We start from the raw sequence: 25280 nt of genomic DNA, 5'->3' as shown, positions 1-25280 counted from the left end.
GGATTGTACAAATGCCTTTTTAATCAGAGATTTGGGGGTGGGGGGGGCAGGAATGTATGAACAAATAAAATAAACATATGAGAAGCCCACATCTTCGCCTCTGTGCCTATGTTCAAGTCCATCTCTACTGCTGATTCTGTGGCTTTGACTTTGTCACTTCCGCTCTTTGGAACTCACTTTCCTCACGAACAAAATAAGAGGATTGGCATAGTTGGCCCCTAAGACCCCTCTCAGCTCTGCTGTTCTGCGTTCCATGTTCTGAGGTCTCTCCTGGCCCTGACATTTTGTGTTATACTCCAACAGCCACAGGCTAAAAATGTTTCAAAAATGGAATAGGTTGTTGTGAAGATGCCTGAAGGAAAATAATTGCTTCAGCCAAACCCATTTGCTTGTTTGTCTTTCTCCCTCTCTGGAGAATGCTGAATTAGGGAAGGAGAAGTTTCCTATAAAAGGAACTCGGGCTCTGTCAGACAGCAGAGGCATTATTCTGTGATTAACCTTGGATCACAAGGGTTGTGTATTTGGAAGGAACCGGAGAAGTCATCAAGTCTAACCCCCTTTGACCTATGGAGGAACTGGGGCCAGAAGAGATTAAGTAAGTTGGCCAAGGTCACAAAGGTGAGAGATCAGCAGAGGTAAGATTGAATCTAGGGCCTCAGCATCCACATCCTTTGCTCTTTCTACCTCCACTAAGTACTTGGGCCTCGGCACCCTGAGTCTCTGTAACTTTACTGACTTACTCCAAGGACACAGGCTTCCTTCATTTCATCAGTCATTCATACAGTTGCATAAGAGACAACATTGTCAAATAGAATTTATCGATGGTTTTGGAGTTAAGAGACACGTTCAAATCCCTGCTCTGCTAATACCTGTTTGATCTTGGACAGATCACTTCATCTATATGAGCCTCAGTTTCCCTGTCTGTAAAATAAGGGGATTGAACAGGTCGATCTCTAAGCCCCCTTCTTACGTTTTGTTCCTCACTTCTTCCCATCACCTGAGTACACCTGTCTGTCTAACCTGAACAGTTAGTTACTGGGCCCCTTGATGTTTGCCTATATGTAAGTGGGCTCCCTTCTAAAGGGTTTCAGATAACTCACATGGTAAGGACCCCATTTCTATGGCACTTTAAGGTTTACAAAGCACTTACTGAGCAAAGGCAATATGTATTATTTTTATCCTTATTTGGGGTGTAGGGAAACTGGGGACCAGAGGCAACTGCTCTTTTAGGATCATACAACTAGTAAGTGGCAAAGTTCGGAAAAACGGAAAAGTATTTAAAGCAGATTAGACCTATTCTCAGCAGTGCTGTTAATGATGTGGATTTTCTAAGCAAGGCCTGAGATAAAAACAATAACAAGCATTTATCAGGTATCTGCAGTGTGCCAGGCACTGTGCTAAGAGTTGGGGATACAAAGAAAGGCAAAAGACAGTTCCTGCCCTCAAGTAGCTTACGGTCTAATGAGGGAGACAATATGCCAACAACTCTACAGGAACACAATGTAGGGGGGCGGAGCCAAGATGGCGGAGTGAAAGCAATGACTTGCTTGAGCTCTCCCCCAAACCCCTCCAAATACTCATAAAAAATGGCTCTAAACAAATTCTGAAGCAGCAGAACCCACAAAAAGACAGAGTGAAACAAATTTCCAGCCCAAGACAACCTGGATGATTGATCAGAAAGGTGTATCGCGCCAGGCTGGGAGCGCAGTCCAGCTTGGCATGGCGCGCAGGCCGCAGCAAACCTGGAGCAGGCCTCAGAGGACTGAATCGTGGGCAGCTGTGAAGGTTTCCAGACTCTTCAATCCACGAATGCCAAAGACAACTTAGAAGGTCAGTGGGAAAAGTCTTTTTCTGTCAGTGCTGAGAGAGGAAGGCGGGCTCTCAGCTTCATTCCCCAAAAGCACTGCCGTGAGGGGACCGGGGGGGGGGGGCTGCTTCCCGAGCTTCCGGCCCACAGACTGAGAGGGGGAATCCAGTGGCTGATCAGAGAGGGATTGCAGGGATCTCTTTGCCAGTGCTGAGGCAGGAATCTCTTGCTTTGCCCGTGTTTGGATCTGGGTCACAGTTCTGGGCAGCGGTGCTGGGGTGAGGAGGAGCACTGGCCTGGTGGAACTTGTAGTGGCTATGGAGAGAAACCCCTCCTCACAGTTACAGGACAGAAAGTGATACTTGTGGTCACAGGCCAGGAAAGGAGTAAACACCTTGCCCCTTATCATACCACCTTGGAAGAACTGAAAATTTGCGGGTCCCTACAGGTATCTCTGAAAACAGCTATACAAACCCCTGAAGCTTGGGACAGTACACTCTCCACATTGAAAGCACACTCTTACCTTAACAAAGAGTTTAAAACTCAAGTAATTGGCCAGGATCATGAGCAAGCAGTGCAAAAAGAGTCAGACTATATTATCTTACTTTGGTGACAAAGAAGATCAAAATATACAACCAGAAGAAGACAACAAAGTCAAAGCTCCTACATCCAAAGCCTCCAAGAAAAATATGAATCAGTCTTAGGCCTTGGAAGAGCTCAAAAAGGATTTTGAGAAGCAGGTAAGGGAAGTAGAGGAAAAACTGGGAAGAGAAATGAGAGTGATGCAAGAAAATCATGAAAAACAAGTCAATACCTTGCTAAAGGAGACCCCAAAAACACTGAAGAAAATAACACCTTAAAAAATAGCCTAACCCAAATGGCAAAAGAGGTCCAAAAAGCCAATGAGGAAAAGAATGCCTTAAAAAGAAAAATTGGCCAAATGGAAAAAGAAGTACAAAAGATTACTGAAGAAAATACTTCCTTAAAAATTAGAATAGAGCAATTGGAAGCTAGTGACTTTATGTAAAACAAATCCAAAAGAATGAAAAATTAGAAAACAATGTGAAATATCTCATTGGAAAAACAACTGACCTGGAAAATACATCCAGAAGAGAGAATTTAAAAATTATTGGACTATCTGAAAGCCATGATCAAAAAAGAGCCTAGACATCATCTTTCAAGAAATTATCAAGGAAAACTGCCCTGATATTTAGAACCAGAGGGCAAATAGAAATTGAAAGAATCCACAGATCTCCTCCTGAAAGAGATCCCCAAAGGAAAACTCCTAGGAATATTATAGCCAAATTCCAGAGTTCCCAGGTCAAGGAGAAAATATTACAAGCTGCTGGAAGGAAACAATTCAAGTATTGTGAAAACACAATCAGGATAATACAAGATTTAGCAGTTTCTACATTAAAGAACCATAGGGCATGGAATATAATATTCTGGAGGGCAAAGGAGATAGGATTACAACCAAGAATCACCTACCCAGCAAAACTGAGTATAATCCTTCAGGGGAAAAAATGGTCATTCAGTGAAATAGAGGACTTTCAAGCATTCTTGATGAAAAGACCAGAGCTGAATAGAAAATTTGACTTTCAAATACAGGACTCAAGTGGAACATGAAGAGGTAAACAGGAAAGAGAAATCATAAGAGACTTATTAAGATTGAACTGTTTACATTCCTGCATGGAAAGATGATATTTATAACTCATGAGACCTTTGTCAGTATTAGGGTAGTTGAAGGAAAAAAATTATATGTATGTATAGATAGATAGATAGATAGAGGGCACAGGGTGAGTTGAAGATTAAGGGGTCATATCTGGAGAATAAAATTAAGGGATAAGAGAGGATAATTAGGAGAGAAGAAAGGAGGGGTAGAACAAGGATAAATTATCTCACAAAAAAACAGAAAAGAAAAGTCTTACAGTGGAGGGGAAACAGGGGAAGGTGAGAGGGAATGAGTGAATCTTATTCTCATAGGATTTGGCTTAAGGAGGAATAACATACACATTCAATTGGGTATGGAAATCTGTCTTACCCTACAGGAAAATAGGGGGAGAAGGGGACAAGAGAGCAGGGGATGATAGAGAGGAGGGCAGATTGGGAAAGGGGTAATCAGAAGAAATACTTCTGAGGAGGGACAAAAGAAAGAATAGAATAAATGGGGGCAGGAAAGGATTAAGGGAAATAGAGTTAGTTTTTCACAGCATGTCTACTATGGAAGTGTTTTGCATAACTGCACATGTACAACCTATATTGAGTTGCTTGCCTTTTCAATGAGGGTGGTGGGGAGGGAGGAAGAGAAAATTTGAAACCTAAAGTTTTAAAAACATATGTTTAAAAAAAATGTTTTCACATGCTACTGGGAAATAAGAAATACAGGAAATGGGGTACAGAAGTCTATCCTGCCTACAGGAAAATAGAAGGGGAAGGGGATAAGAGAAGGGGAGAGATAGAAGAGAAGACAGACTAGGGAAGGGATATTCAGAATGCATGCCATCTTGGGGTGGGGGGAGGGGTGAGATGAGGCAAAAAAATTGGAACTCAAAAACTTGTGGAAGTGAATATTGAAAACTAAAAATAAATATATATATGTGTGTGTGTGTGTGTGTGTGTGTGTGTGTGTGTGTATGTGTGTGTATGTGTGTATGTGTGTATATATATGTGTGTGTGTATATATGTATATGTATGTATGTATGTATATATGAAGAAACACAGTGTAGATAGGAAATGGAAGGTGGCCTCACCTCGCAGTCTGAAATTAGAGTTCCTCATATTTATATAAAATTTTAAAATCAGTACTGAGGGCTTTAGATCTGTTCTCTCGTTTGACGCTCATAATACCCCTGTGAGCTCTGCAGTGCTGATTACTATCTCAGTTGTGCAGATGAAGAAATTGAGACCAGGGCAAGCTAGTTGCTCAAGGTCATAGAATTACTTAGTGACAGAGATGGGGCTGAGACCCCAGTCTCCCAACTTTCTGGCGAGGACATCCATTATTCCACAGAGCCTCAAGAGCATTGCTTCCAGTTGCAAATTGTGAATTAGTAATAATAGTAATAGAAACAGCAGGAAAAATAGCCATCATTTCCATTTTTATAGTTCTTCATTATTTATAAAATACTCCCTTCCACCATGACTCTATGAGGTAAATAGTGCAAGAATTATCATCCCATTTTACTAAGGGACTCCAAAGAGTGGAATTAACTTGTCCAAGATCCCATGGTGAGTTTGTAGCAGAGCCAAGATTAGAATCCAGGTGGTCTGACTCCCATACATGGGCTCTTCCCATCAGCATATGCTGTGTCCATAGCCTCAAATGAGAGAACCCATATAATGGATAGTTTATGAGAATGACCAAGAATAGGTTTCCTTTATTTTGGCTAAAGAGGCGATTGCAGGCCTTTCTAAGGGCTAAACCACTGTCCTGGTGTATGGAAGGAAGACAGGAAAAAAACATTTGTTGAGTGCCTAGTATGTGCCAGGGACTGTGCTAAGTGCTTTATAAATATTATCTCATTTAATCCTCACAATAACCGTTGGAGATAAGGAAATTGAGGCAGATGCAGGTTAAGTGACTTGCCCAGAGTCACACAGCTAGTGAGGATCTGAGGCTGGATTTGAACTCAGGTCTTTCTCATTCCAGACCCAGCACACTTAAGTGCCACCTAGCTGTGGGTTTATGGGTCTCCCTGAGTTCTGGCAGCCCTCATCCAAGCTGGAGGCAATAAAGGACTATCTCATGGTAGATATGAAGGCTGGGAGAATGCAGTATGGTCAGTTTTGGGAACTCTGGGATACAATCCCTTAGGGATTTCTTTTTACCTTCCCCTGGTTACATTCCCAGCCCATGCTAACTGTGATACACTTATAATCACAGTGAACAAAATAACAACTATTGAACTCTTAATGTTCGTGTTCTTCAAGAGAACATGGTACAGTGAAAAGAGCCTTTGACAGGTGCAACACCAGAGTTTAAATTCCGGCTTGGTTTTTTTTTTTTTTGCAACCTTAATCAAGTGACTCACTTATCTTCTTTCATTCTTACTTTCCTGGGCATCAAAGGAGGGAATTGGACAGGTGATCTGTAAACTCATTTTTCGTTCTAAATCTTTGATTCTGTGAAAGGTCTCATTCTATGAAGATGAATTTCATCACTGTGGGCTTTCTCTCTACTATTCCAAATCACATCTCTGAGTCTTAGCATTTGAAGAGCAACATAGATAGCTAGATTATAGATATAGATATAGATAGATATAGATATAGATATAGATATAGATATAGATATAGATATAGATATAGATATAGGTATATACTAGACACATACAACCAGACACAAGGTAGTTATGGATGGGAAGGTGGAACCAGGAAAGGCTTCCTACAGAAGGTGGTACTTAAGTTGAGTATTAAAGGAAATGAGACATACCAAGGGGCAGAGGAAAGGAGAGAGGATGTTGCAGGAATGGAAGACAGCCAATGCAGAGGCAGAGACAGGAGAAAGAGTGATATGTGCAAAGAAGAGCAAGTAGACCAGGACAGAGAACATGTAGGGTATAACCTCTAAGAAGAAGTGAAGAGAGGTAGGAAGGGGTCTGGTTGTGAAGGGCTTTAAATACCAAACTAAGGGTTTTTATATTTGAATCTAGAGGCAAGACAGAGCCTGTGGAATTTGTTGTCATATGTGTGGGAGGGAGGTTGTATGACATGGTCAGACCTTTGAGCTTTAAGAAAATCATTTTCTGTTTTCTTTGGAGGATTAATTGGAGTGAAAAGAGGTTCAAGGTAAGGAGCCCAAATTGAAGGCAATTGCTACAGTCCAGACAAGAAGTTATAGGGACCCAAAGTAGGGAGGTATCTGTATGAGTGGAGAGAAGGGGATATATTGGTTATGTGGGATGCATGAGCTTAAGAAGTCAAGGATGTGGGGCAGCTAGGTGGTGCAGTGGATAGAGCCCTGGCCCTGGAGTCAGGAGGACCTTAGTTAAAATCTGGCCTCGGACACTTGACACTCACTAGCTGTGTGACCCTGGGCAAGTCACTTAATCCCGATTGCCTCACCAAAAAAAAAGAAGAAGAAGAAGAAGAAGAAGTCAAAGATAATAATGAGGTTGTGAACCTGGGTGGTGGGAAGGTTGCTAGTGCCCTCCTCTGCAGCAGGAGGGAAGTTTGGAAGAGGAGGGGCTTTAGAGAGAAATACAGTTAGTTCTGTTTTGGACACAATGAGTTTAGCATTCCTACAAGACATCCAGTTTGGTGTGCCCAGTAGGGTGTTGGTGATATGTGACTAGAGCTTGGGAGAGACTAGGAGTGAATATAAGGATAGATAGATAGATAGATAGATAGATAGATAGATAGATAGATAGATGGAAAGAAATAGATCTAGGTAGACAGATATAGATATATCTAGAAGACATCTTCATCTATATAGAGATGATATTGAACCTATTGAAGCTAATGAGGTTATCAAGTAAGTTAGGTTAGAGAGGAAAGGAAACCTAGAAACAGAGCCTTGAGGTGTGCCCATGGTTTGTAATGTAACATGGATGATGATATAGCAAAGGGACTTAGAAGGAATGGTTAGATAGGTAGGAAGAGAACCAAGAAAGAACAGTGTCAGGAAAACTCTCAAAACAATAAGTATCCAGGAGAGAATAGTCAACAATGACAAATTGTTAATATATGACTGAGAAGAGCCATTAGATTTGACTGTTAAGACATCATTGGTAATCTTGGAAAGAGCAGTTTCAGTTGAATGAAGAGATTGGAGGTCAGATGGCAGAAAGTTTAGAGAAGAGTGAGAAATATTGTTGTGTTGTAAGAAATGATGAGAGGGAGTGGTTTCAGAGAAACCTGGGAAGATTTGTATGAACTGATGCAAAGTAAAGTGAGCATAAGCAAGAGAATGATGTATGCAATGACAGTATTATAAATGGAAACAACTTTCAGTGACTTGGGAACTCTGATCAACACAATGAGCAATTTCAGTGGGCTCATGATGAAGCATGCTACCCACCTCCTGATAGAGGGTTGGTGGACTCAGAGTACAGATGGAGATATATATTTTTGGGAATGTGACCAATGCTGGTATTTATTTTGCTTGACTATACATGTTTGTAACCGGGGTTTTGTTTTTCTTGCTTTCTCTTTGGGGGAGGGAGGAGAGATGGGAGGAAGAGAATGCAGCTCTGAAAATAAAGTTGAATTTAAAAAAAAGAAGAAGAATGAGTGGAAAGAAGATAGTATAGATGTTTTTCTCTTCTCCCAAGGTGTTTGTCTGAGAAAAGAAGGAGAGATATAGCATGATAGAAAAGTGCATGACTGGCCCCTTGGTGGGTGTCTGGCCTCAAATGACTGACCAGCTGGAGGCCACATAAGAGTGAAAAGTTGCAGGAGGGAAAGGGGAGGGGAGCTACAGATGTGTTACCTAGTCATACCCCAAAGGGTCAGGGTGATAGATGGGCTTCTCTGTTGATAGTCGGAGGAATCCAGGTACTAATCTTTTCCCCAGATAGCCCTTGCCCCTAGAGTCCATGCCCGTGCCATACCCTATCTCTGGTTCTTTTATAGGATCCAATGTCAATGTGTTAACACGCAGGAGGAGCCCCAGTCCAGACCCTGCAATTACCACCCCTTTGTCAGGGGATGGACCTGGTTCCACACCCCCGCAGCCAGGCCCTCATTCACGCACCAAGACACGAAAACCAAACTTTAGTCCCCAAGAGACAGAAGTACTGGTGCAGAAGGTTACACGACATTACCAGCTGCTGTTTGGGGCGCTCCGGGGCACACCAGCCAAGAAACACCGTGTATGGAACAAGATCCTACAAGCTGTCAATGCTCTGGGATACTGCCGGCGGGACATGGGTGACCTGAAACACAAGTGGCGGGACCTTCGGGGTGTCGTGAGGAAAAAGCTTGGGGAACAGCAGAGAGCCTCAACTGAGGGTGGGCAGGCCCAGGCTCTAGTCCTCACCCCGGTAGAGCGCATGGTAGCTGAGACCTTCTCTGCCCATAGCATCCAAGGTAAAAGCCAAGGAGCTGAGTCTTTGCCAAGTAAGTTTATTCTCTCCTGCCTCAGCCCTCACTGGGTGGATCCCAAAGTAGTGATGATGATGATGATGATGATGATGATGATGATGATGATGATGATGATGGTGGTGGTGGTGATGATGGTGATAATGATGATGACACAGTACTTACTATGTGCCAGGCACTGTGGGAAGTGCTTTATAATTATTCCCTCATTCTCTCTTCACAGCAGCCCTGAGACATAGATGCTATCATTGTCCCCATTTTATAAATGAGGAAACTGAGGCAAACAAGTTAAGTAACTTGCCTAAGGTCACACAGAACAGGACATTGCATGGCAACAGAAGAGGAAGCAGTTCTAAATAGTCCCAAGACCCTCCAGGCCTTGGGGTCCTTCTCTGAAATGAAAGAGTCCAATTAGATCATCCCCAAAGTCTCTCCCAGAACCCTCTGATGTTGCAAGATTCTTGCAAAACCAGAGGAGCCCTGGAAGCAGGGGCATTGGCTCCCTCGGGTCAGTGGCTTTCTGAGAGCAGCTAATGAGAAATTCTGTCTTTGGTGAAGACAGAGAGACTATTGTGTCTACTGTGCACCGCTATAGATCTCACAGAGCTCAGAGTAGCTACCTGCATGGCCTTGGGCACATTACTTCCCCTTTTGGGGCTGGAGCTAGATGACCACTGAAGTCCTCCCCAGCTCCCTGTTCTCTTTCCTTATTTCTTATCCTCTTTCTTCTCTTTCCCTATTTTTCTCTTTCTCCTTCTACTCTCCCTTCTTTTTCTTCTGTCTTTCCTGCCCCTCCTCTCTCTTAGCTTTTTCTCTCTTTTCCCCTCTTCCCACCCACCTAGTTGCATCAATGGGCAATGATCAGTTTCTCTTTTCTCTTGATCACCTCTGACCTCTACAGGGCTTCATTCCCACCTGAACAGAAGATGTTGGTGAATCAATCCCAGCTTATATCTCTGGCCTTCATTCTCCACCTACCCGACCTGTTTATGTTCTGTATAAGTCTTATATAAGAGAGAGAGAGAGAGAGAGAGAGAGTGTGTGTGTGTGTGTGTAGGTGTGTCTGTACATACTCGCCTTTGTATATGTGTGTATTTGGGTGTTCATTATTTGTTTGGGTATGCATGGGAGCTTATACTTGTGTGCTCGATTTTTGAATTTAAAAAAATGAGAGGAGAGAAGGTAGTGTAAATGACTTTTTTCAAGGGATTTGGCTGAGAAAGGAAAGAGAGATACAGAGTGATAAAAAAATGAACCACTGACCCCAGATAGCTCCCATCCCCAGCAACTATAAAACTGTGGCTGGAGGCAGTATGGCAGAGAGGAAAGGCCACTGGATTTAGAAATGGAAAACTTGTCTGTGAATCCCAGCCCTGCCACTAACCCATTGGGTGACTTTGGGTAAGTCACTGCTCCCTTCTGGCCCCCAAGTTTTCTCCTCTATGAAATGAGGAGAACTGATCCCAGGCTTTTCTTCTTTCCCCACTGGGGCAATTTAGGGGTGGGGTGGAGAGGAACCAGACAGACCTCAGAAGAAGAGAGGGGCCTCTGGACGACAGCTCCTTGATAGACAGTAGGTGCCCTTTGGGGGATGCTTAGCACTGGGGGAGGTAACAGAGTTTAGCTAAGAGATGGTTTCTACCCTGGTGGAATATAGGACCTATATGGGAAGGCAGGCCTTCGCACGGTAATACTTCATTGCTGTAAATCAGCTCCAGAGGAGACGCACTCCATGCAAGAACTCCGCTCTTACAATTGTTTGAGCCCGTGAGGAATCTTGGAGCTGAAGCCTTTCCTCATCGCTGTCCTTATCCCACACTTCCCCACACCATGCTGATCTCTTTCCTCACGTACAACGATATTGCTTTGTGGTAAAGCAGCTCTCCAATGCACTGATCACCCAGTCCTCTAAATTCTAGCTGTCCGTGTTTTGTGGTACTGTCCTGTAAGCTCTATAGATGGTGTACTAGATAGAGCACAGGGCCTGGAGACGGGAAGACATGAGTTTAAATCTGGCCTCAGATACTTCCTAGCTGTGTGACCGGGGGCAAGCTACTGAGCCTCGTTTGCCTCAGTTTACCAGTAAAATGAGCTAGAGAAGGAAATGGCAAACTATTCCAGTCTCTTTGCCAAGAAAATCCCAAATGGGGTCACGAAGAGTCAGACATGACTGAAAAATGACTGAACACCAACAGTCACAAACTATTGAGCAAATTGAGAAGACTGAGGTTCAGTGACTAGCCTAATAGTAATAATAATAATTACACAGTCAACCAGCTAGTAGTGTCTGAGGTTGGATTTGAACTCAGGTCTTCTTGACTGTAGGTTCTTCACTCAACCACTGTGCCCCATAGCTGCCTCATAGAATTTAGTCAAGTATAATCCAACAGATCAATGTAAATTCCTTCCTGGGGTCAAGCTTAGCAAAAGGACATAATCCCTGACCTGATGGAACTAGCTCCATCCTTACATAGGGACAGCTAGGTGGTGCCATGGGTGGAGTGTCAGGCCTGGAATCAGAAGACTTATCTTCCTGAGTTCAAATCTGGCATCAGATACTTCCTAGCTGTGTGATCCTGGGCAAGTCACCTAACCCTGTTTGCCTTAGTTTCCTCATCTGTAAAATGAGCTGGAGAAGGAAATGGCAAAGCCCTCAAAATCTATGCCAAGAAAACCCCAAATTGGGTCACAAAGAGCCAGACACAACTGAAAACGACTGAACAACCTTGGGTAGTAATTTATAATTTAGACAGAAAATTCCTTTCCCAAAATAGGTGGTGCAAGCAAAACTATGCCCATTTTGCAGATGAGGGACCCGAGGGAGAAGCGGATTGTTTCATCCACATCCTCTGGCTTCAGAGCCAGTGCTCTTGGCTGGTGCCTTGAGCACAGTCTTTTCCCAGTGGGAAGTAAATAATCATTTGCCTGCAAGTGCTGTTTTCTGTAAGAGTTGGGCGTGGAGCCGATGATACAGCAGAGAGAGCAGTAAACTTGGGAGTCACAGAACATGAGTTTGAGTCCTGACTCTACCACTTATGATCTGTGTGACCTTGGGCCAGTTCCTTTCTTTCTCTGAGCCTCAGTTTCCTCATGTGTAAAATGAGGGGTTCCACTAGAAGGCCACAAGTTCAATGGTTCCATTTGACAAATGAGGGCCATGAGACACAGACACAGATAAGTACAGCACGAGCAGGATGTAATGTGTCCAGAGGGACCGAGAGAGGCCTCAGAGGAGGAAGGGATCCCAGCCAGCCAGAATGGCAGAGAGCATTCAGGGAAGGCTTCCTGGAAGGGATAGCATGAGCTCTGGTAGAATTCTGATAGATATGTGGAGGTCAGAGAGAGAAGAGCACATGTGGCCTATGCGTATCTACCGTCTCCATCTGCCATGAACCTCTGTTCCCTTATTGCTTACCTCAGATCCTCACCATTTCACTCCCTATTTTCTCCTCCTTTGGTCCAGTCCCTAAGGAAGTGAAATTTCTTCTACTCACCAAGGTCAACCTTCCTCCTTATGCCTAGTTTCCCCTTGTTTCCTCCAGAAACTTGCCCCTTCAATCATCCTTTCTTTATGTCTGTCTGTTTCTCTCTACCTGTCTCTATCTCTGGTTCTCGCTCTCTGATTCTGTCTCTTAACTGTCTGTTTCTATCTCCATCTCTGTTTCTGTCTCTCTCTCTGTCTTACACACACACACACACACACACACACACACACACACACACATATTCCGTCTCACCATAACACCAGTCCTTTCCTGAAGCCTACAAACATGCCTTCCTTTGGCCCTGTAATCCCAGCCCCGACCCCCCAGTCCATTATCCTAATCTTTACTCCTTTTCACAGACCAGATCATAGGGCCATCTACATTCATTGCCTTTATTTTCTCGTCTCCTACTCATTTCTCAACCTCTGGCCATCAGGCTTCTGACCCTCCCTTTCAATTGAAATTTCTGTCTCCAACTAGACCTCTCTATAGCGTTCCAAACTGCTGAGCATTCCCTCCTCATAGATCTCCTCTCCTCCCTTCTGTGACAGTGCCCCTGGTTCCCCTGTTTGAATACCCCTTCTCAGGTTCTTTTGTTGTTTATTCAACCATCACCCATCCTGTAAGTGGGGGTGTCCCCTGAGGCTCTGGCTTGGCTGTCCTTTAAGGCTCTATACATGTTTTTGCTTGGTGATCTCATCAGCTCCCATGTGTTCAATTTTCATCTCTATACTGATGACTCTCAGTTCTATATTCCCATTCTAATTGATTTTCTGGACACCCAGTGACACTCAGCCAACAGCCTGATGACTGATGACTCTACTTCTGCATCTTAAAATCAACATTTCTAAGATGGATTTTTATCATCTTTCCCTCCTAAGCCCATCCAGATTTCCCCATTTCTGTTTTGAGCACCCCCATCCTTCCAGTCCTTTGGGTTCCCAATGTCACAATTCTGTCTGTGACGTTCTGGAAGGGTATTGTGTCCTAGCGATTGGTGTTGGTGCCATCGTCAGAAGACCTGGGTTCAAGCCTCTGATGTGTATGTGTTTGATCCTTTCCAAGCCTCGGTTTTCACATACCTGAAGTAGGGATAGCTGTAATACCTGATGGCTTCTCAAATGTGTCTCTCATATACTGTTAGTCTATGGCTACACTATTCTGTTTGTCTGTTGTGCCCACGTCAGTACATCATCAGTGGGTCACTGCTGCCCGTGATGGAAAGACACCAGATTGCACATACACGTTACATTACAGCTCCATCCAGCCTCTTTTCCCCAAAGGACACCAGAAGGACAGTTCTTTCACTCTTTCACATAAAAGAATCTCTAATCAGTCCACTTGGGATGACAGCTAATGAAGTTCACTTGGAAGACAAACAGTTGTGAGACCATCAAATGGCTTGCTTATTGACTCAGACCGTAGAGATGAGTGAACACTGATGGGGTTATATCCATGTCTGTCTTGTACATCCTCCATTTCCACGTCTAATTGTTATCCCTTATAACATGCCTACAAGGGAAACATCACAAGGATCACTGTCTCCATATTACAGAGGGGGAAACTGAGGTCTATGAAGGGGAAGAAGTTTTCTCAAAGTCAATAGCCTGGGAGTCAGGAGACCTAGGTTTTCTTTCTCATTCTCTCCCATTTGCTCTCTGTAGGGTTTCAGGCAAACATTTGCCATCTCTGGGTCTTGATTTCCTTAACTGTCAAACGAAGGGTTTAGACTAGATGACTTCTGAGATCCCCTCTAGCTCTGATGTTCTGTGTTGTGTTCAAGGTGGCCCCAGGCCAGCCTTCCTACATTCTATTCTAAAGTTCCTATCAGCTTTGCCATTCTGTGTCCTGTGGTCTGCATCCCCAGGCTCCTTCCAGCTCTGCCAGCATCTGATAGGCTGTGTTCTAGTGTTCCTACTAACTCTGCCATTTTGTAGTCCATATTCTGTCATTCAAGGTGATATAATATGATATGTGTGTATGTATTGTGTCCTGAGATTCCTTCTGGCTCTGCCTTTCAGTATTCTATGTTCTAAAGGTCTAAGGGTCCTTCCAGTTCTGCCTTTTGATATTCTATATTCTAAACTCTGCCATTCAGTATTCTCTGGTCTAAGGTTCCTTCCAGATTTTCTATTCTTTAGTCTGTGTTCCAGGTTCTGCTATTTGATATTCTGCATTCTAAGGTCCTTTCCAGCTCTGCCATTCAATACTCTACATTCTAAGATTCCTTCCAGCTCTGCCATTCAGTACTGTATGTTCTAAGGTTCCTTCCAACTCTGCCATTCAATATTCTATGTTCTAAGGTTCCTCCCAGTTCTGCTATAGTCTATGTTCCAGTCTCTGCTATTTGATATTCTGTGTTCTAAGGTTCCTTCCATCTCTGTCATTCAATGTGAGTTGGCTCTACTAACCAATCCAAATGTAGTATGGACAATTTGCATTCAGAGAAATGTCAAATTAGATGACCTTTGTGTCTTGCTACTTTGAGATTTCCTGGTTCTGTGGTTCTGTATGGACATCTCCAAACTGCAAGCATAGCCATAATGTTATAATGAATATCATGCTAGACTCAGATCAAGGATGACTTAGATTTGAATTCTACCTCTGACATTTATTAGCTGTGTGACCTTAGGCCAGTCATTCCTCCCACTCTGAGCAGAGCTCCATTTCCTTATCTATAACATTGAGATGATAATAATATGCCCCTAGCATTATGGAGAAGTTCAGTGAGATAATGTATGTAAAGAACTTTGCAAACTCCAAAGCATGAAATAAAAGTTGTCTAAAGGGATTCTTTGAGGCCTAGTCTCTTACCTAGCTTACTCTAAAATCAAATCTCTGTGTTCTCCTCAGAGTGAGTGACTTGGTTTTGAAGGTTAACACTGTTGAGCACAGAACCAGTTAAGACAGAATTGGTGAGGGCCCATCAATACCACATAAATCCACTTAAAGCCTGCTGCCTTTGGCCTCTTGTCAGCTGCTCCCAGGCCTGCTCCCATCAAGCTGAGCTCCAAAGGCACAGCTCATACATGCGGGTCCATCTAAGAAACCTGGTCAGCTTGACTGTGAGGACAAACTGTCCAGGAGACAGCTCAGAGTGCTTGTGACTTGTCCAAAGTTACACAACTGGTAAGTCATAATCTAATAGAATCTTAGATTGGAAAGGATCTCAGAGGGTATATATTCCAATCCTTGATGCAAAGATCACTTCTATAACCCCATGACAAGATAGACCCTGCTTATATAGCATTTTACAGTTAAAGGGGGTTTTTAGAATGTACTTTACAAAAAGCAATTCTCTTGTTTGACCAATAGAACAATAGTAATGCAAGTCTTATTATCCCCATTTTAAAGACAGTGACACTGGAGCTCAGAGGCATAAAGTTGGGGATGTGCTGGATCCTGCTTGAACTGGTTCATGAAAGCTGATAGTTAAATTTTCAGCATGAGCATTTACACTTTGGAAATCAGCAAACACTACAAATCAGGACTTAATTAATTGTCTTGTTGGTTTTCTAGACAAGAAAATGTTAATAATGCAGATTAAACTTTAAAAATGTGTCATGTATACTTCCCTCCCCTGGAGAGCTGGTTGTTAAACATTCACTCCTGGGTAAAGGTGTTTGCTCAGGGTCACAAGGCTAAGGATGTGATGCTAGGCCATGGGAGACACAACATGAGGCCCTTTTCTTTGGTGTTGCCTGAAAAAATACCAGCCAAACAGTGGCCTGTATACATGCATAGGTGTGTGGGCACGGTCCACTGGGTTTAGAGGAGAAGGAGGTGGGGGGAGAAAGGTTGATTTTAAGCTCTTTGCCTTCCTGGCTGGGGAATTGTAAGAGAAATCATTATAGCTGTTAAAGTGCTTGTACCAAGTGGATTGGATTGGGGGGAGAAGCCAAAATCCAGTATGTTCTCCACGGGGCTTTTGTGTTCCCTAGACACAGCTCAGGTTCTGCTGACAGACAATGGCCAGCTTTCTGACCCTCGTCCTTGCCATGGAGGGGGAGCATCAGGGCTGAGTGGGGGTCTGTGCGTGCAGACTATGCATGGGCATGTGCGATCTGCACGTACTTGTGTTGGGGGACATGCTGGCCCCTGTTTATGCTTCCATACGTGTTCGCTTACGTAGAGACAGGTGAGTATGCAGGGTAGTTTAGAGGGAAGAGCACTGGCCATGGATCTGGGAGGCCCGAGATTCAAATTCTGCTTCTCAGTGCGTGAGCTGTGTGACTTTAGACAAGTCCTTGACTTCTCTGATCCTCAGCTTCCTCATCTGTAAAATGGGGCTAATATTACCTGTCCTGCAATGCCCCACCTCATGGGGGTTGTTGCAAGGAGAATGTTTTGTGAATCTTAAAGCCCTGTGGAAACGTGTACTTTTTTTATGAGTATCTCTGTGTGTGTATGTGTGTGCTCGTGTGATATGGGTATATGTGTCTGCATGTGTGGCAGCTTGCATGTATACGTGCCTGTGCCTGCACAGGATGCAGGCTTTGTCTGGGTGTGATGAAGTGTGTGCTTGTACTCATTTTAATATGTGACCTTTTGTGGGGAAGGCATACCAGTGACTTTTCATAGATATCTGTTTATGAATGTTTGTATGAGTGATTTCTGCATGCATACACTTGTGTTGAGGCAGGTAGCAGGTGCAGTGGATAGAATGCCAAACCTGGAGTCAGGGAAAGCTGAGTTCAAATCCAGCCTCAGATACATATTAGCTGTGTGACCTTGGGCAAGTCACCTCAGTTTCCTCATCTGTAAAATGAGCTGGAGAAGGAAATGACAAATCACTGCAGTAGCTTTGCAAAGAAAAGCCCAAATGGGGTCACAAAGTGTTGGACTAAACTAAGTGTTGAACTAAAACAACTGAACAACAACAATACTTGTGTTTGCTTCTGGTGGACTTTTGAGTGCATGTCGGGCCTACCAATCAATCAATCAATCAACCGACAAGTATTGATTAAGCACCTACTTACTCTGTGCCAGGCATTGTGCTAGGCAATAGGATGTGAAGACAAAAAAAAGACAATCCTTGCCCTCAGTGAGCTTCCATTCTATTAGGAGGATGCAGTATGTCCACTGATAGTCAATCAACATTTATTAATCACTTCCTAATCACTTTCAGGTACTCATTATACCAAGTACTAGATACAAAGGAAAGCAAAGGAAAGTCCCTGAACTTTGAGAAGCTCACAATCAAATAGGGGAAATGAACACACAGACATCTGCATGCAGAATAAATCCAGAGGAAATTGGAAAGGTGCTAACAACTGGGGAAATGAGGAAAGGCCTCATGGAGGAAGTGGCCCTGGAGCTGAGCCATGAAGGCAGCTTGGGGTCCCCAGGCAGAGGGGAGGAAGGAAGCACTCCAGATATAGTAGCTACTCTGTGCAAGGGCAGAGGCGAGGGGCTGAATGCTCTGCATGGGGATCATAGCCCATTCAGTGTGTAAGGAGGAGGAATGACCTGGGAAAGATAGGCTAGAGCCAGGCTGCAAAGGGTATTGAATGTTAGAGAGTCTGCATCTTATCCTAAAGTCAGTGGGGAGCCATGGGAGGTTCTTGAGCACAAGAGTGCCTTAGATATAGGCAGGAAACTTCTGAACTAGTTTTTTTTTTTTTAAATCACCACCCAGCTCTGTGTGTCCTGAAGCTGAAGCTGCCTGCAGGGGTGGGTAACCTGGCCCTCCTGACATCTGGGCTTGCTCAGGCTTTCCTCCATCATAGAACCTTATCAAAGGCTTAGACTCTAATAACCCTGGAAAAGACCTTCGTGCCCATCTAATCTAACCCCTTCATTCTGCAGATGAGGACACTTGGGGAGAAGGGAAGGAGATAAGCATTTATTAAGCACCTACTATGTGCTGATTTTTTTTTTAGACTTTTTTTTTTTTTGGCTAGGCAATGGGGTTAAGTGACTTGCCCACAGTAACACAGCTGGTGAGTGTTATGTGTCTGAGGTCGGATTTGAACTCAGGTCCTCCTGACTCCAGGGCCAGCGCTCTATCCACTGTGCCGCCTAGCTGCCCCTATGCTAAGTTCTTTTTACAAATATTACCTCATTTGCTCCTCACAACAACCCTGCAAGGGAGGTGCTATTGTTATCTCCATTTTACAGCTGAGGAAACTGAGGCACGAGCAGTAAGTGACTTGCCCGGGGTCATACAGCTAGAAAGTAACTGAGGCAGTCTTGTGCATGCGCCACCTACTTGCCCTTATAGAGGCAGGAAGCACAAACATTATTCTCGTTTTGGAGGAGGAATGTGAGAATCAGAGAAGCTGGTCTCCCTACAAGCAGTGTGACAGTATGACAGTGTAACACCAAGTGCACAGGGTTTGGTGGGCCAGCTCTACCGACCTGAATTTGAATCCCATCTGCGTGACTTCATAACTGTATGAATTTGGGATATTTCTTCTCCCTGTCTAGACCTCATTTTTATCATTTTTAAAATGGGGGGGCACCAGACTCTCTCTAAGGACCTTTCCAGTCCTGCCTCACTTCAGTCCCCACTCCACTCTCTGGACTGCTCCTCCTCAGTCAATCAGTAAGCATTTATTAAGCTCCTGCTGTGGGCTAGACTCTGTGCTAGGTCCTTAGGAGAACAAGTACAAAGAATGAAACATCTCTACTTAGCCGCTGCCCCCTTCCTCCCTGGGGACCCCATCCAGCTCTTTTATGTATTGTCTTCCTCCTGTTAGAACGTAACCTACTTGAGGGTAGAGACCATCTTGCTTTCTTGTGTTTGTGTCTCTAATGCTTAGCACAGCCCGGGCTGTAGTAGGGCTTAATAAATGCTTTGTCTATCTAAATCCAGAGACATTATGCCGTATAACTTGCCTGCAATCACACAGCTAATAACTGGCTGAAGGCTGGGCCCTTCCTTGATGGTCACCCACCCAAGCTTCACTTCTGTTTTTGTGTCCTGTCACCTCTGACATTTTGTGTCTTCCCCTGGCAGCTGATGAAGAGGAGGAAGTGCCCAGCTGCCTCTGGATGCCCTTTCGGAATTTGGACACACCAGGCCTGGCAGAACCTGACCCCCTGGACCTTCGGGGTGTCCTGCACACCTCAGCCTCTTCCCCCTCTCCTCCCATTTCCCCTGGTGCAGCCCCTCTGGGGGCCAGCTATGGCAGCAGAGGCTGGAGGCCTTCCCTTCAGGCTTCGGCGCCGCTGGCACCACCCACCAGCAAACCCAAAGCTGACATCTCGGAGTTCGAGCAGCAGCTGATGGACGCCCATCTCCAGCAGGGAGCCCTCCTCTCCTCCTGGTACCAGCAACAGAGCTCCCTGATGACTCAGCAGAACCTGCTGTTGGAGCGTCTGGCAGAACAGAGCCAGCGGCTGGCTGATGGTGTGGAGGCCCTCAATCGGACACTAGAAAAGCTGGTGGAGGCACGTCCACTTGCCCATGAGGCAGCCCGCCTCATCCAGGACAGCCCCTTGGCCCCTGGTAGTGGCTGCGTGCCCTCTCAAGTCCCAGTGGGGGACTCTGGTGGCCCCTCCCCGGGTCTTGACGTCTTCTCAGGAATGATCTTGAAAGTGGAGGAGGAAATTTAGGACAGGTACCTCACTGGCAGGAAAACAGCCTACAGAGAGCCACAGGAGAAGCTATTTTCTCTGGGATGATCTTGAAAGTTCAGAAGGAAATCTAAGACGAGGATTCATTGTCCTCTTCTGTTGTCCTGGTTGTTCCAAGTTGGGCATGGTGAATAAGGTTGGGGAGTCTGGGATAGGGAAGGCAGGAACCAGCCTAGGAGGAGCCGGGCAGAAAAAGACCTTCTCAGGGTCAGAAAAGACTGAAGAGTTCTTAGGGAAGAGCTTGCCTGCCTGTTGTCCCAGGGCCTATTCCTGTGTTTCTAATGGGGGTGTTAGAGATGGGGTAGAGTGGAGAATCAGCCCAAAGAGAACTGTACAGAGGAGTGAAGGTCACAGCAGAAAGCTAGGTCAAGGACTTCTTTTTCCTGACTTGCCATTCTAAGCTGAGCAGATCATCCAGGGAAGCAAACCCCAGAGTCTAAAGGAGGAAGGGCATAAGAGAGGAAACACAGTGAGAATGCCAGGGAAGGAACATCACCCTGGGAAATCCTGAAGCCAGATAGGTGCCTAGAGATGTCTGAGCCCTGAGTCTGGGGTTCTAACTCTGATCAGTTCTGAAAATACTCCTCAGAGTTCTCCTGGCAGACTCTCTCCAGGCAGCAATGGGAGTCACTCTGAATAGAAGACGTTGTGAGCAGCCCTTCCCCATCTCAGGCCTATTACCCACTTAGGTCCAGGCTCCTTCCCCTACTAGGTTCTGGCCAGAACAGAAGAGATTCCAGCATCGCAGAAGAATTTCTGTTTCTAGGTCTGTTTTATATCTCCATTTTAAACACAGCTAATACTATATCTGGTCCTTGGTGCTGCCTATAGGGATTGGGAGCTACTTTATACCTCTTGGTTTTTATTGTAAAAGATATTTTTCTTACAAAAGCACAAAACATTTTAAAAAATAATAATGATGGTGATGATAATGATGGTAACTATGAATAAATTAAAAAAAACCTAATTATTGTTGATTTTTGGTGGCTGGGATATTGGCTGGGATACTTTCCAGCCAGAGACCACTTATTATTATAGTTAATATGATTGCCAATTATACTAATAGTGGTCAAGCCTTCTCTTTCTTTTTTTAACCAAAACAAATCATACCCACTGTTTCCTTTTATCCTCCCAGTAGTTTTGTGAAGGAAACAAAACAGCAATCCTCCTCCCCATTTTGGCAGAGGAAGATGCCATGGCTTTGACTTCTGGGAAAGGTCGTTCAGTCATTTTCAGTCATGTCTGACTCTTCATGACCCCCTTTGGAGTTTTCTTGGCAGAGATACTGGAGTGGTTTGTTATTTCTTTCTCCAGCTCAGTTTACAGATGCAGAACTGAGGCAAATGGAGTTAAGTGACTTGCCCAGGGTCACACAGCTAAGAAAGTGTCTAAGGCTGGATTTGAACTCAGGAAGACGAGTCTTTCTAACTCCAGGCTCTATCCCCTGTGCTGTCTAGCTGCCCTTGTGGAAAAGGTCATATAGCAAGTGCCCGGTGTAGGACAAGAACCTGGGTCTCTTGACTCCTGTTCCTGTGTTTCTCGTCATTCTCCATAGCTCCATAGCCAGCAACATCTGAGTGGGGGGTGGGGAGAGGGGGAAAGAGAGAGAGAGAGAGAGAGAGAGAGAGAGAGAGAGAGAGAGAGAGAGAGAGAGAGAGAGAGAGAGAGAGAGAAATTTCACTGTCTGCTGTCCTGGGCAGGCCTCACTGGGAATTGTTTTCAGTTTTGGGAAAGGACACTTTAGGAAAGACACTGACAGGTTGGAGCATGTCCAGTGTGGAGAAGGGTCTTGAGTTCATATCACAAAAGGATCTCGTGAAGCAAGTAGGGATGTTTAGCCTAGCAAAGACAAGCTGAACAGGAGAGCTGCCTTCTAGTGTATGAGTTACCACCATGAAGAAGAGGGATCTCTTCTGTTCTGCATGGCCCCAGAGGGCAGAACTAGAAGGAAGATATAGATTCTGACTCAATCTAAAGAAAACTTGTATCTCAGAAGAGAGTGAGCTTCACATCAGTGCAGATCCTTTAGAGGATACTATATGAACTCACAGGTAGGTGGCGTAATAGATAAACCCTGAACCTGGAGTCAGGAAGATTGGAGTTCAGATCCAGCGTCAAATAATTGCTAGCTGTGTGACCCTGGATAAAACACTTAACCCCTACCCTAAAATGCTTCACTTTCCTCTTCTGTAAAATGGAGATAATAATAGGATCTGACTTCTTGTGAGGATCAAATGAAATAATATTTGTAAAGCACTCTGCAAACCTTAAAGAGCTATATAAATGCTAGGTAGCTAGCAAGGTGGTAGTAGTAGTAGTAGTAGTAGTAGTAGTAGTAGTAGTAGTAGTAGTAGTAATAGTAGTAGTAGTAGTAATAGTAGTATGGATAGTGTAGAGGGAAGTCTGGTTCAGGTATGGGTTAAGCTAGATGATCTCTGAAATTCCTTCCAGCTGAGATTTTGTAATTCTTTTATTGTGCTACTTCATAATGGAGGAGACGGGAGCAGGAGACCCTGCTTCCTAGGGGCTACTAGCCTCCCTAGGGAGATTGGTACAAAAGACAGAGAACAAGAAACTAGAATGCTGGTTTTGCTCTCTAAATACCTTAAGGTGTCTGAAGGGGGAGAGAATCTGGTCCCGGACTAGAATGGGTGAGACTGCACGTGGGCCTGGGAGGATGGGGAGCAGGTGACCTTAGAAGGGGGCGACCCACAGGACTTTAGGTGGGGAGTAAACAGCATGAGCAATGTCAAGGAGGCTTCAGGGGCCAGTCCAACTAACTCATTTGACAGATAAGCAATTGGAAGCCAAATCATTCATTCATTCACCCAACCAAACTATATAAAGCACTTCTCAGGCATTTCGTTAGACTGGAAGAGAGATAGAGTATAGCTAAGGCACTGACCTTGCCTCATGGAGCTTACATTTTGGCAGGATGATAAGCCACATAGGTAATTCTGACTTATAATATTACATGCCTAAGTGTGGCAGAGAGGTAAAAAATGGAGGAGTTTGGGAGGTGGAGTATAGAACTAAAGTCAGGAGATTAGAGGACGATTGCCAATAAGAGAGATCAAGGAAGGCTTCCTGGGGGAGGTAACATTTAATTGAAGCCTTAACTCATGGATTGAAAATGGGCCCCTGAGAAAGTGACTTGCCCACAGCCCATGGGCACTGATAGGATTCTCCAGTGCTCATCCAGCAAGGCTGGACTGGCTGACCAGAGGTCACAGAGGGAGGGACTGAGGCTCTTTTCAAAAGAGCTTAATTACATTCAAGATGATTGACTTAAACGTGAATACTGTACCCCACAGAATCATAGCATGTCAAAGTAGGAAGGGACCTTGGACAACCTGGAGTCCAGTCCCCTCAATCAGTTACCAAGTCCTGTCTATTTCCATTACTTGGTATAGCTTTTATCCATCTCTCTCCTTTTCCCTTCCCTTTCTCACAACCTTAGTATAGATCCTCATTATCTGTACTACTGCAATAACCTATAATTATTTGTCTTCCTATCACTGGTCTCTTAGCACTTAGGGTCAGGAAGACAAGCTGTGCGACCTTGATCAAGTCACTTAACTCAACTTTTGTGGGGAGGGGGAGGAGCTTGGACTTCCTACTGTCTTCTCTGGTCCCTTCCAGCTCTAATTCTTTGATCCTGTGATTAATCGGAGTCCTTCATTTGAATTCCGGAATCATCCTTTACCCCATACCACTCCTCTCCAAACTTCTGATGTTGACATTCAAGGCCTTCAACAAGTTGGCTCCATTCCATGCTCCCTGAGCTTATATTGTTCATCCCCTTCTATGTACTTCTATGTACTCTACATTCTTGGCAGTTTACCCTCCAGCCCAATTAGACAGTTCTCTGCCCCTAAACCATGCCCCTTCCCCTCTGATCTCCTGTCTTTGCTCATGCAATTCTCTGGGCCTGAATGGCCCTCTTGAATTCATAGCTATCCTTTAGTGTCCCATATAAAAGTTATTTCCCAGAAGTCTTCCATGGGCTGGTTCCCCTGGTTGGCAGGCAATGACCTTCCTCCTCAAACCCCAAACAGCAGTTTTTCCCTGCACCTCTGTAATGTGATTATCTTGCAATCATTTTTATAGTTGTGTGTGTGTCTTATTCTCCTGCTAAAGTAGGGAAGGTTTTTGTGAATGTTAGAGGTGAGGAGATTGAGGCCCAGAGAAGAGAAAGGGGAGTTAACCAAGGTAGAGAATAGGCATTGTGTATCAAAGGTTTGGTTCTGGTTCAAATCCCACCTGTGTGACCTTGGGTAACTCACCTAACTCCTATGGGCCTCACTTTACTTATCTGTAAAATGATTGGATTGGATTAGATGTCCTCCAAGATTCCTTCTTTCTAGCTCCAATCCTATGACCCCATAACCCCCAGTCCAGGGTTCTTTTTCTTGAACCCCCAATGCCTCCCCAGCAAAGGCAGCAAGAAGGTGAGTCTATCCCAGAGACTGATCACGCCCCATTTCCAGGAATCTGGCTCTAGTTAAAACAAGGAGTGGGGATGGGAATGGGGGGAGATGCAGGGAGACAGAGGAGGACTTAGGGAGAAATATTCTAGCTTTTAATTTGGAGGCCAAGCAGGTTAAATAAGCCACAATTGGATTTCTCTGAAGCCCCGGACGTGTGAAAAGTCCTGGATTGGGAGAGGAGGCTTGAGAACTTCATTTCCTTGATCAGATTGCTATAGATTCTTTCTCTCCCTCTAGTCTTGCTGAGAAATGTAAATTCAATTGGATTTCCTGGCTCTGGGAAAGGAAGGCTTTTGTACCGGGGTGGTGAGGGAGGAGGTGAGGGGAACGACAGAAGGGAACCCCCAAATAATCCAAAGCCTGCCTGGCTGCCTGCCCCCCTCCCATGCCCATTAGCAGTGCCGTTTCCTTTCCTCCAAAGAATGACAGGCGCACATCCCCCCTCTCCCCTTGACCTTCCCTCGTGTGTCGGAGTTAATGCTGGGTAGAAAAATAACCCTGGGCAAAGATTTAAATCAATTCTCTCCGTGTTTAATAAATACCAGGCTGCAAAGTACCTGGGGGGGGGGGAAGAGAGTTTTTCTTGTGATCTGTTGTACCCACGTTTAGCCTGGGAGGGGCTGGAGCGGGGGTTGGGATCCTACTTAGAGAAACATTGTCCTTCTAGGTTGGATTTAAGCTTATAACATTTGCTGGGGCCAGGCAATTTATTTTTTTTTTTCCACTTTCTGATAAATGCTCTTCACAAATGCATTAACATGAAGAAATCCCAACTCAGGTAATAGCCATTTCCCTCGCTCCTCTTTCTACTCAAGTCTTATCTTCACCCTGAGCTTTGCATCATCAAGACAGGGAACTCCCCTGGGGCAAGAACTGTGC

The 25280-nt window shown here is 44.6% G+C and overlaps 1 protein-coding gene across 3 annotated transcripts in view; it reads left to right on the top strand.

The window, feature by feature from the left end:
- The window catches only part of TSNARE1 (t-SNARE domain containing 1), a 287962-nt gene extending 267084 nt beyond the window's left edge, over positions 1–20878 (top strand). For 2 of the 3 annotated variants that reach the window (XM_078153781.1, XM_020995260.2), the window contains exons 11-12: positions 8378–8863; positions 19292–20878. In XM_078153781.1, the coding sequence (XP_078009907.1) occupies positions 8378–8863; positions 19292–19890 (1085 nt within the window). In that variant the 3' untranslated portion in view covers positions 19891–20878. The remainder of the gene's footprint in view (positions 1–8377; positions 8864–19291) is intronic. The other variant, XM_078153782.1, reaches the window with a different exon arrangement.
- Positions 20879–25280: the final 4402 nt, after the last annotated feature.

The sequence above is a fragment of the Phascolarctos cinereus genome, unplaced genomic scaffold, assembly GCF_003287225.1.
Source record: "Phascolarctos cinereus isolate Bilbo 61053 unplaced genomic scaffold, phaCin_HiC Scaffold_4;HRSCAF=312, whole genome shotgun sequence".
Taxonomy (NCBI): Eukaryota; Metazoa; Chordata; class Mammalia; order Diprotodontia; family Phascolarctidae; genus Phascolarctos; species Phascolarctos cinereus.
The sequence above is the reverse complement of the archived record's forward strand: the minus strand, read 5'-3'. Positions and strand labels throughout refer to the sequence as shown.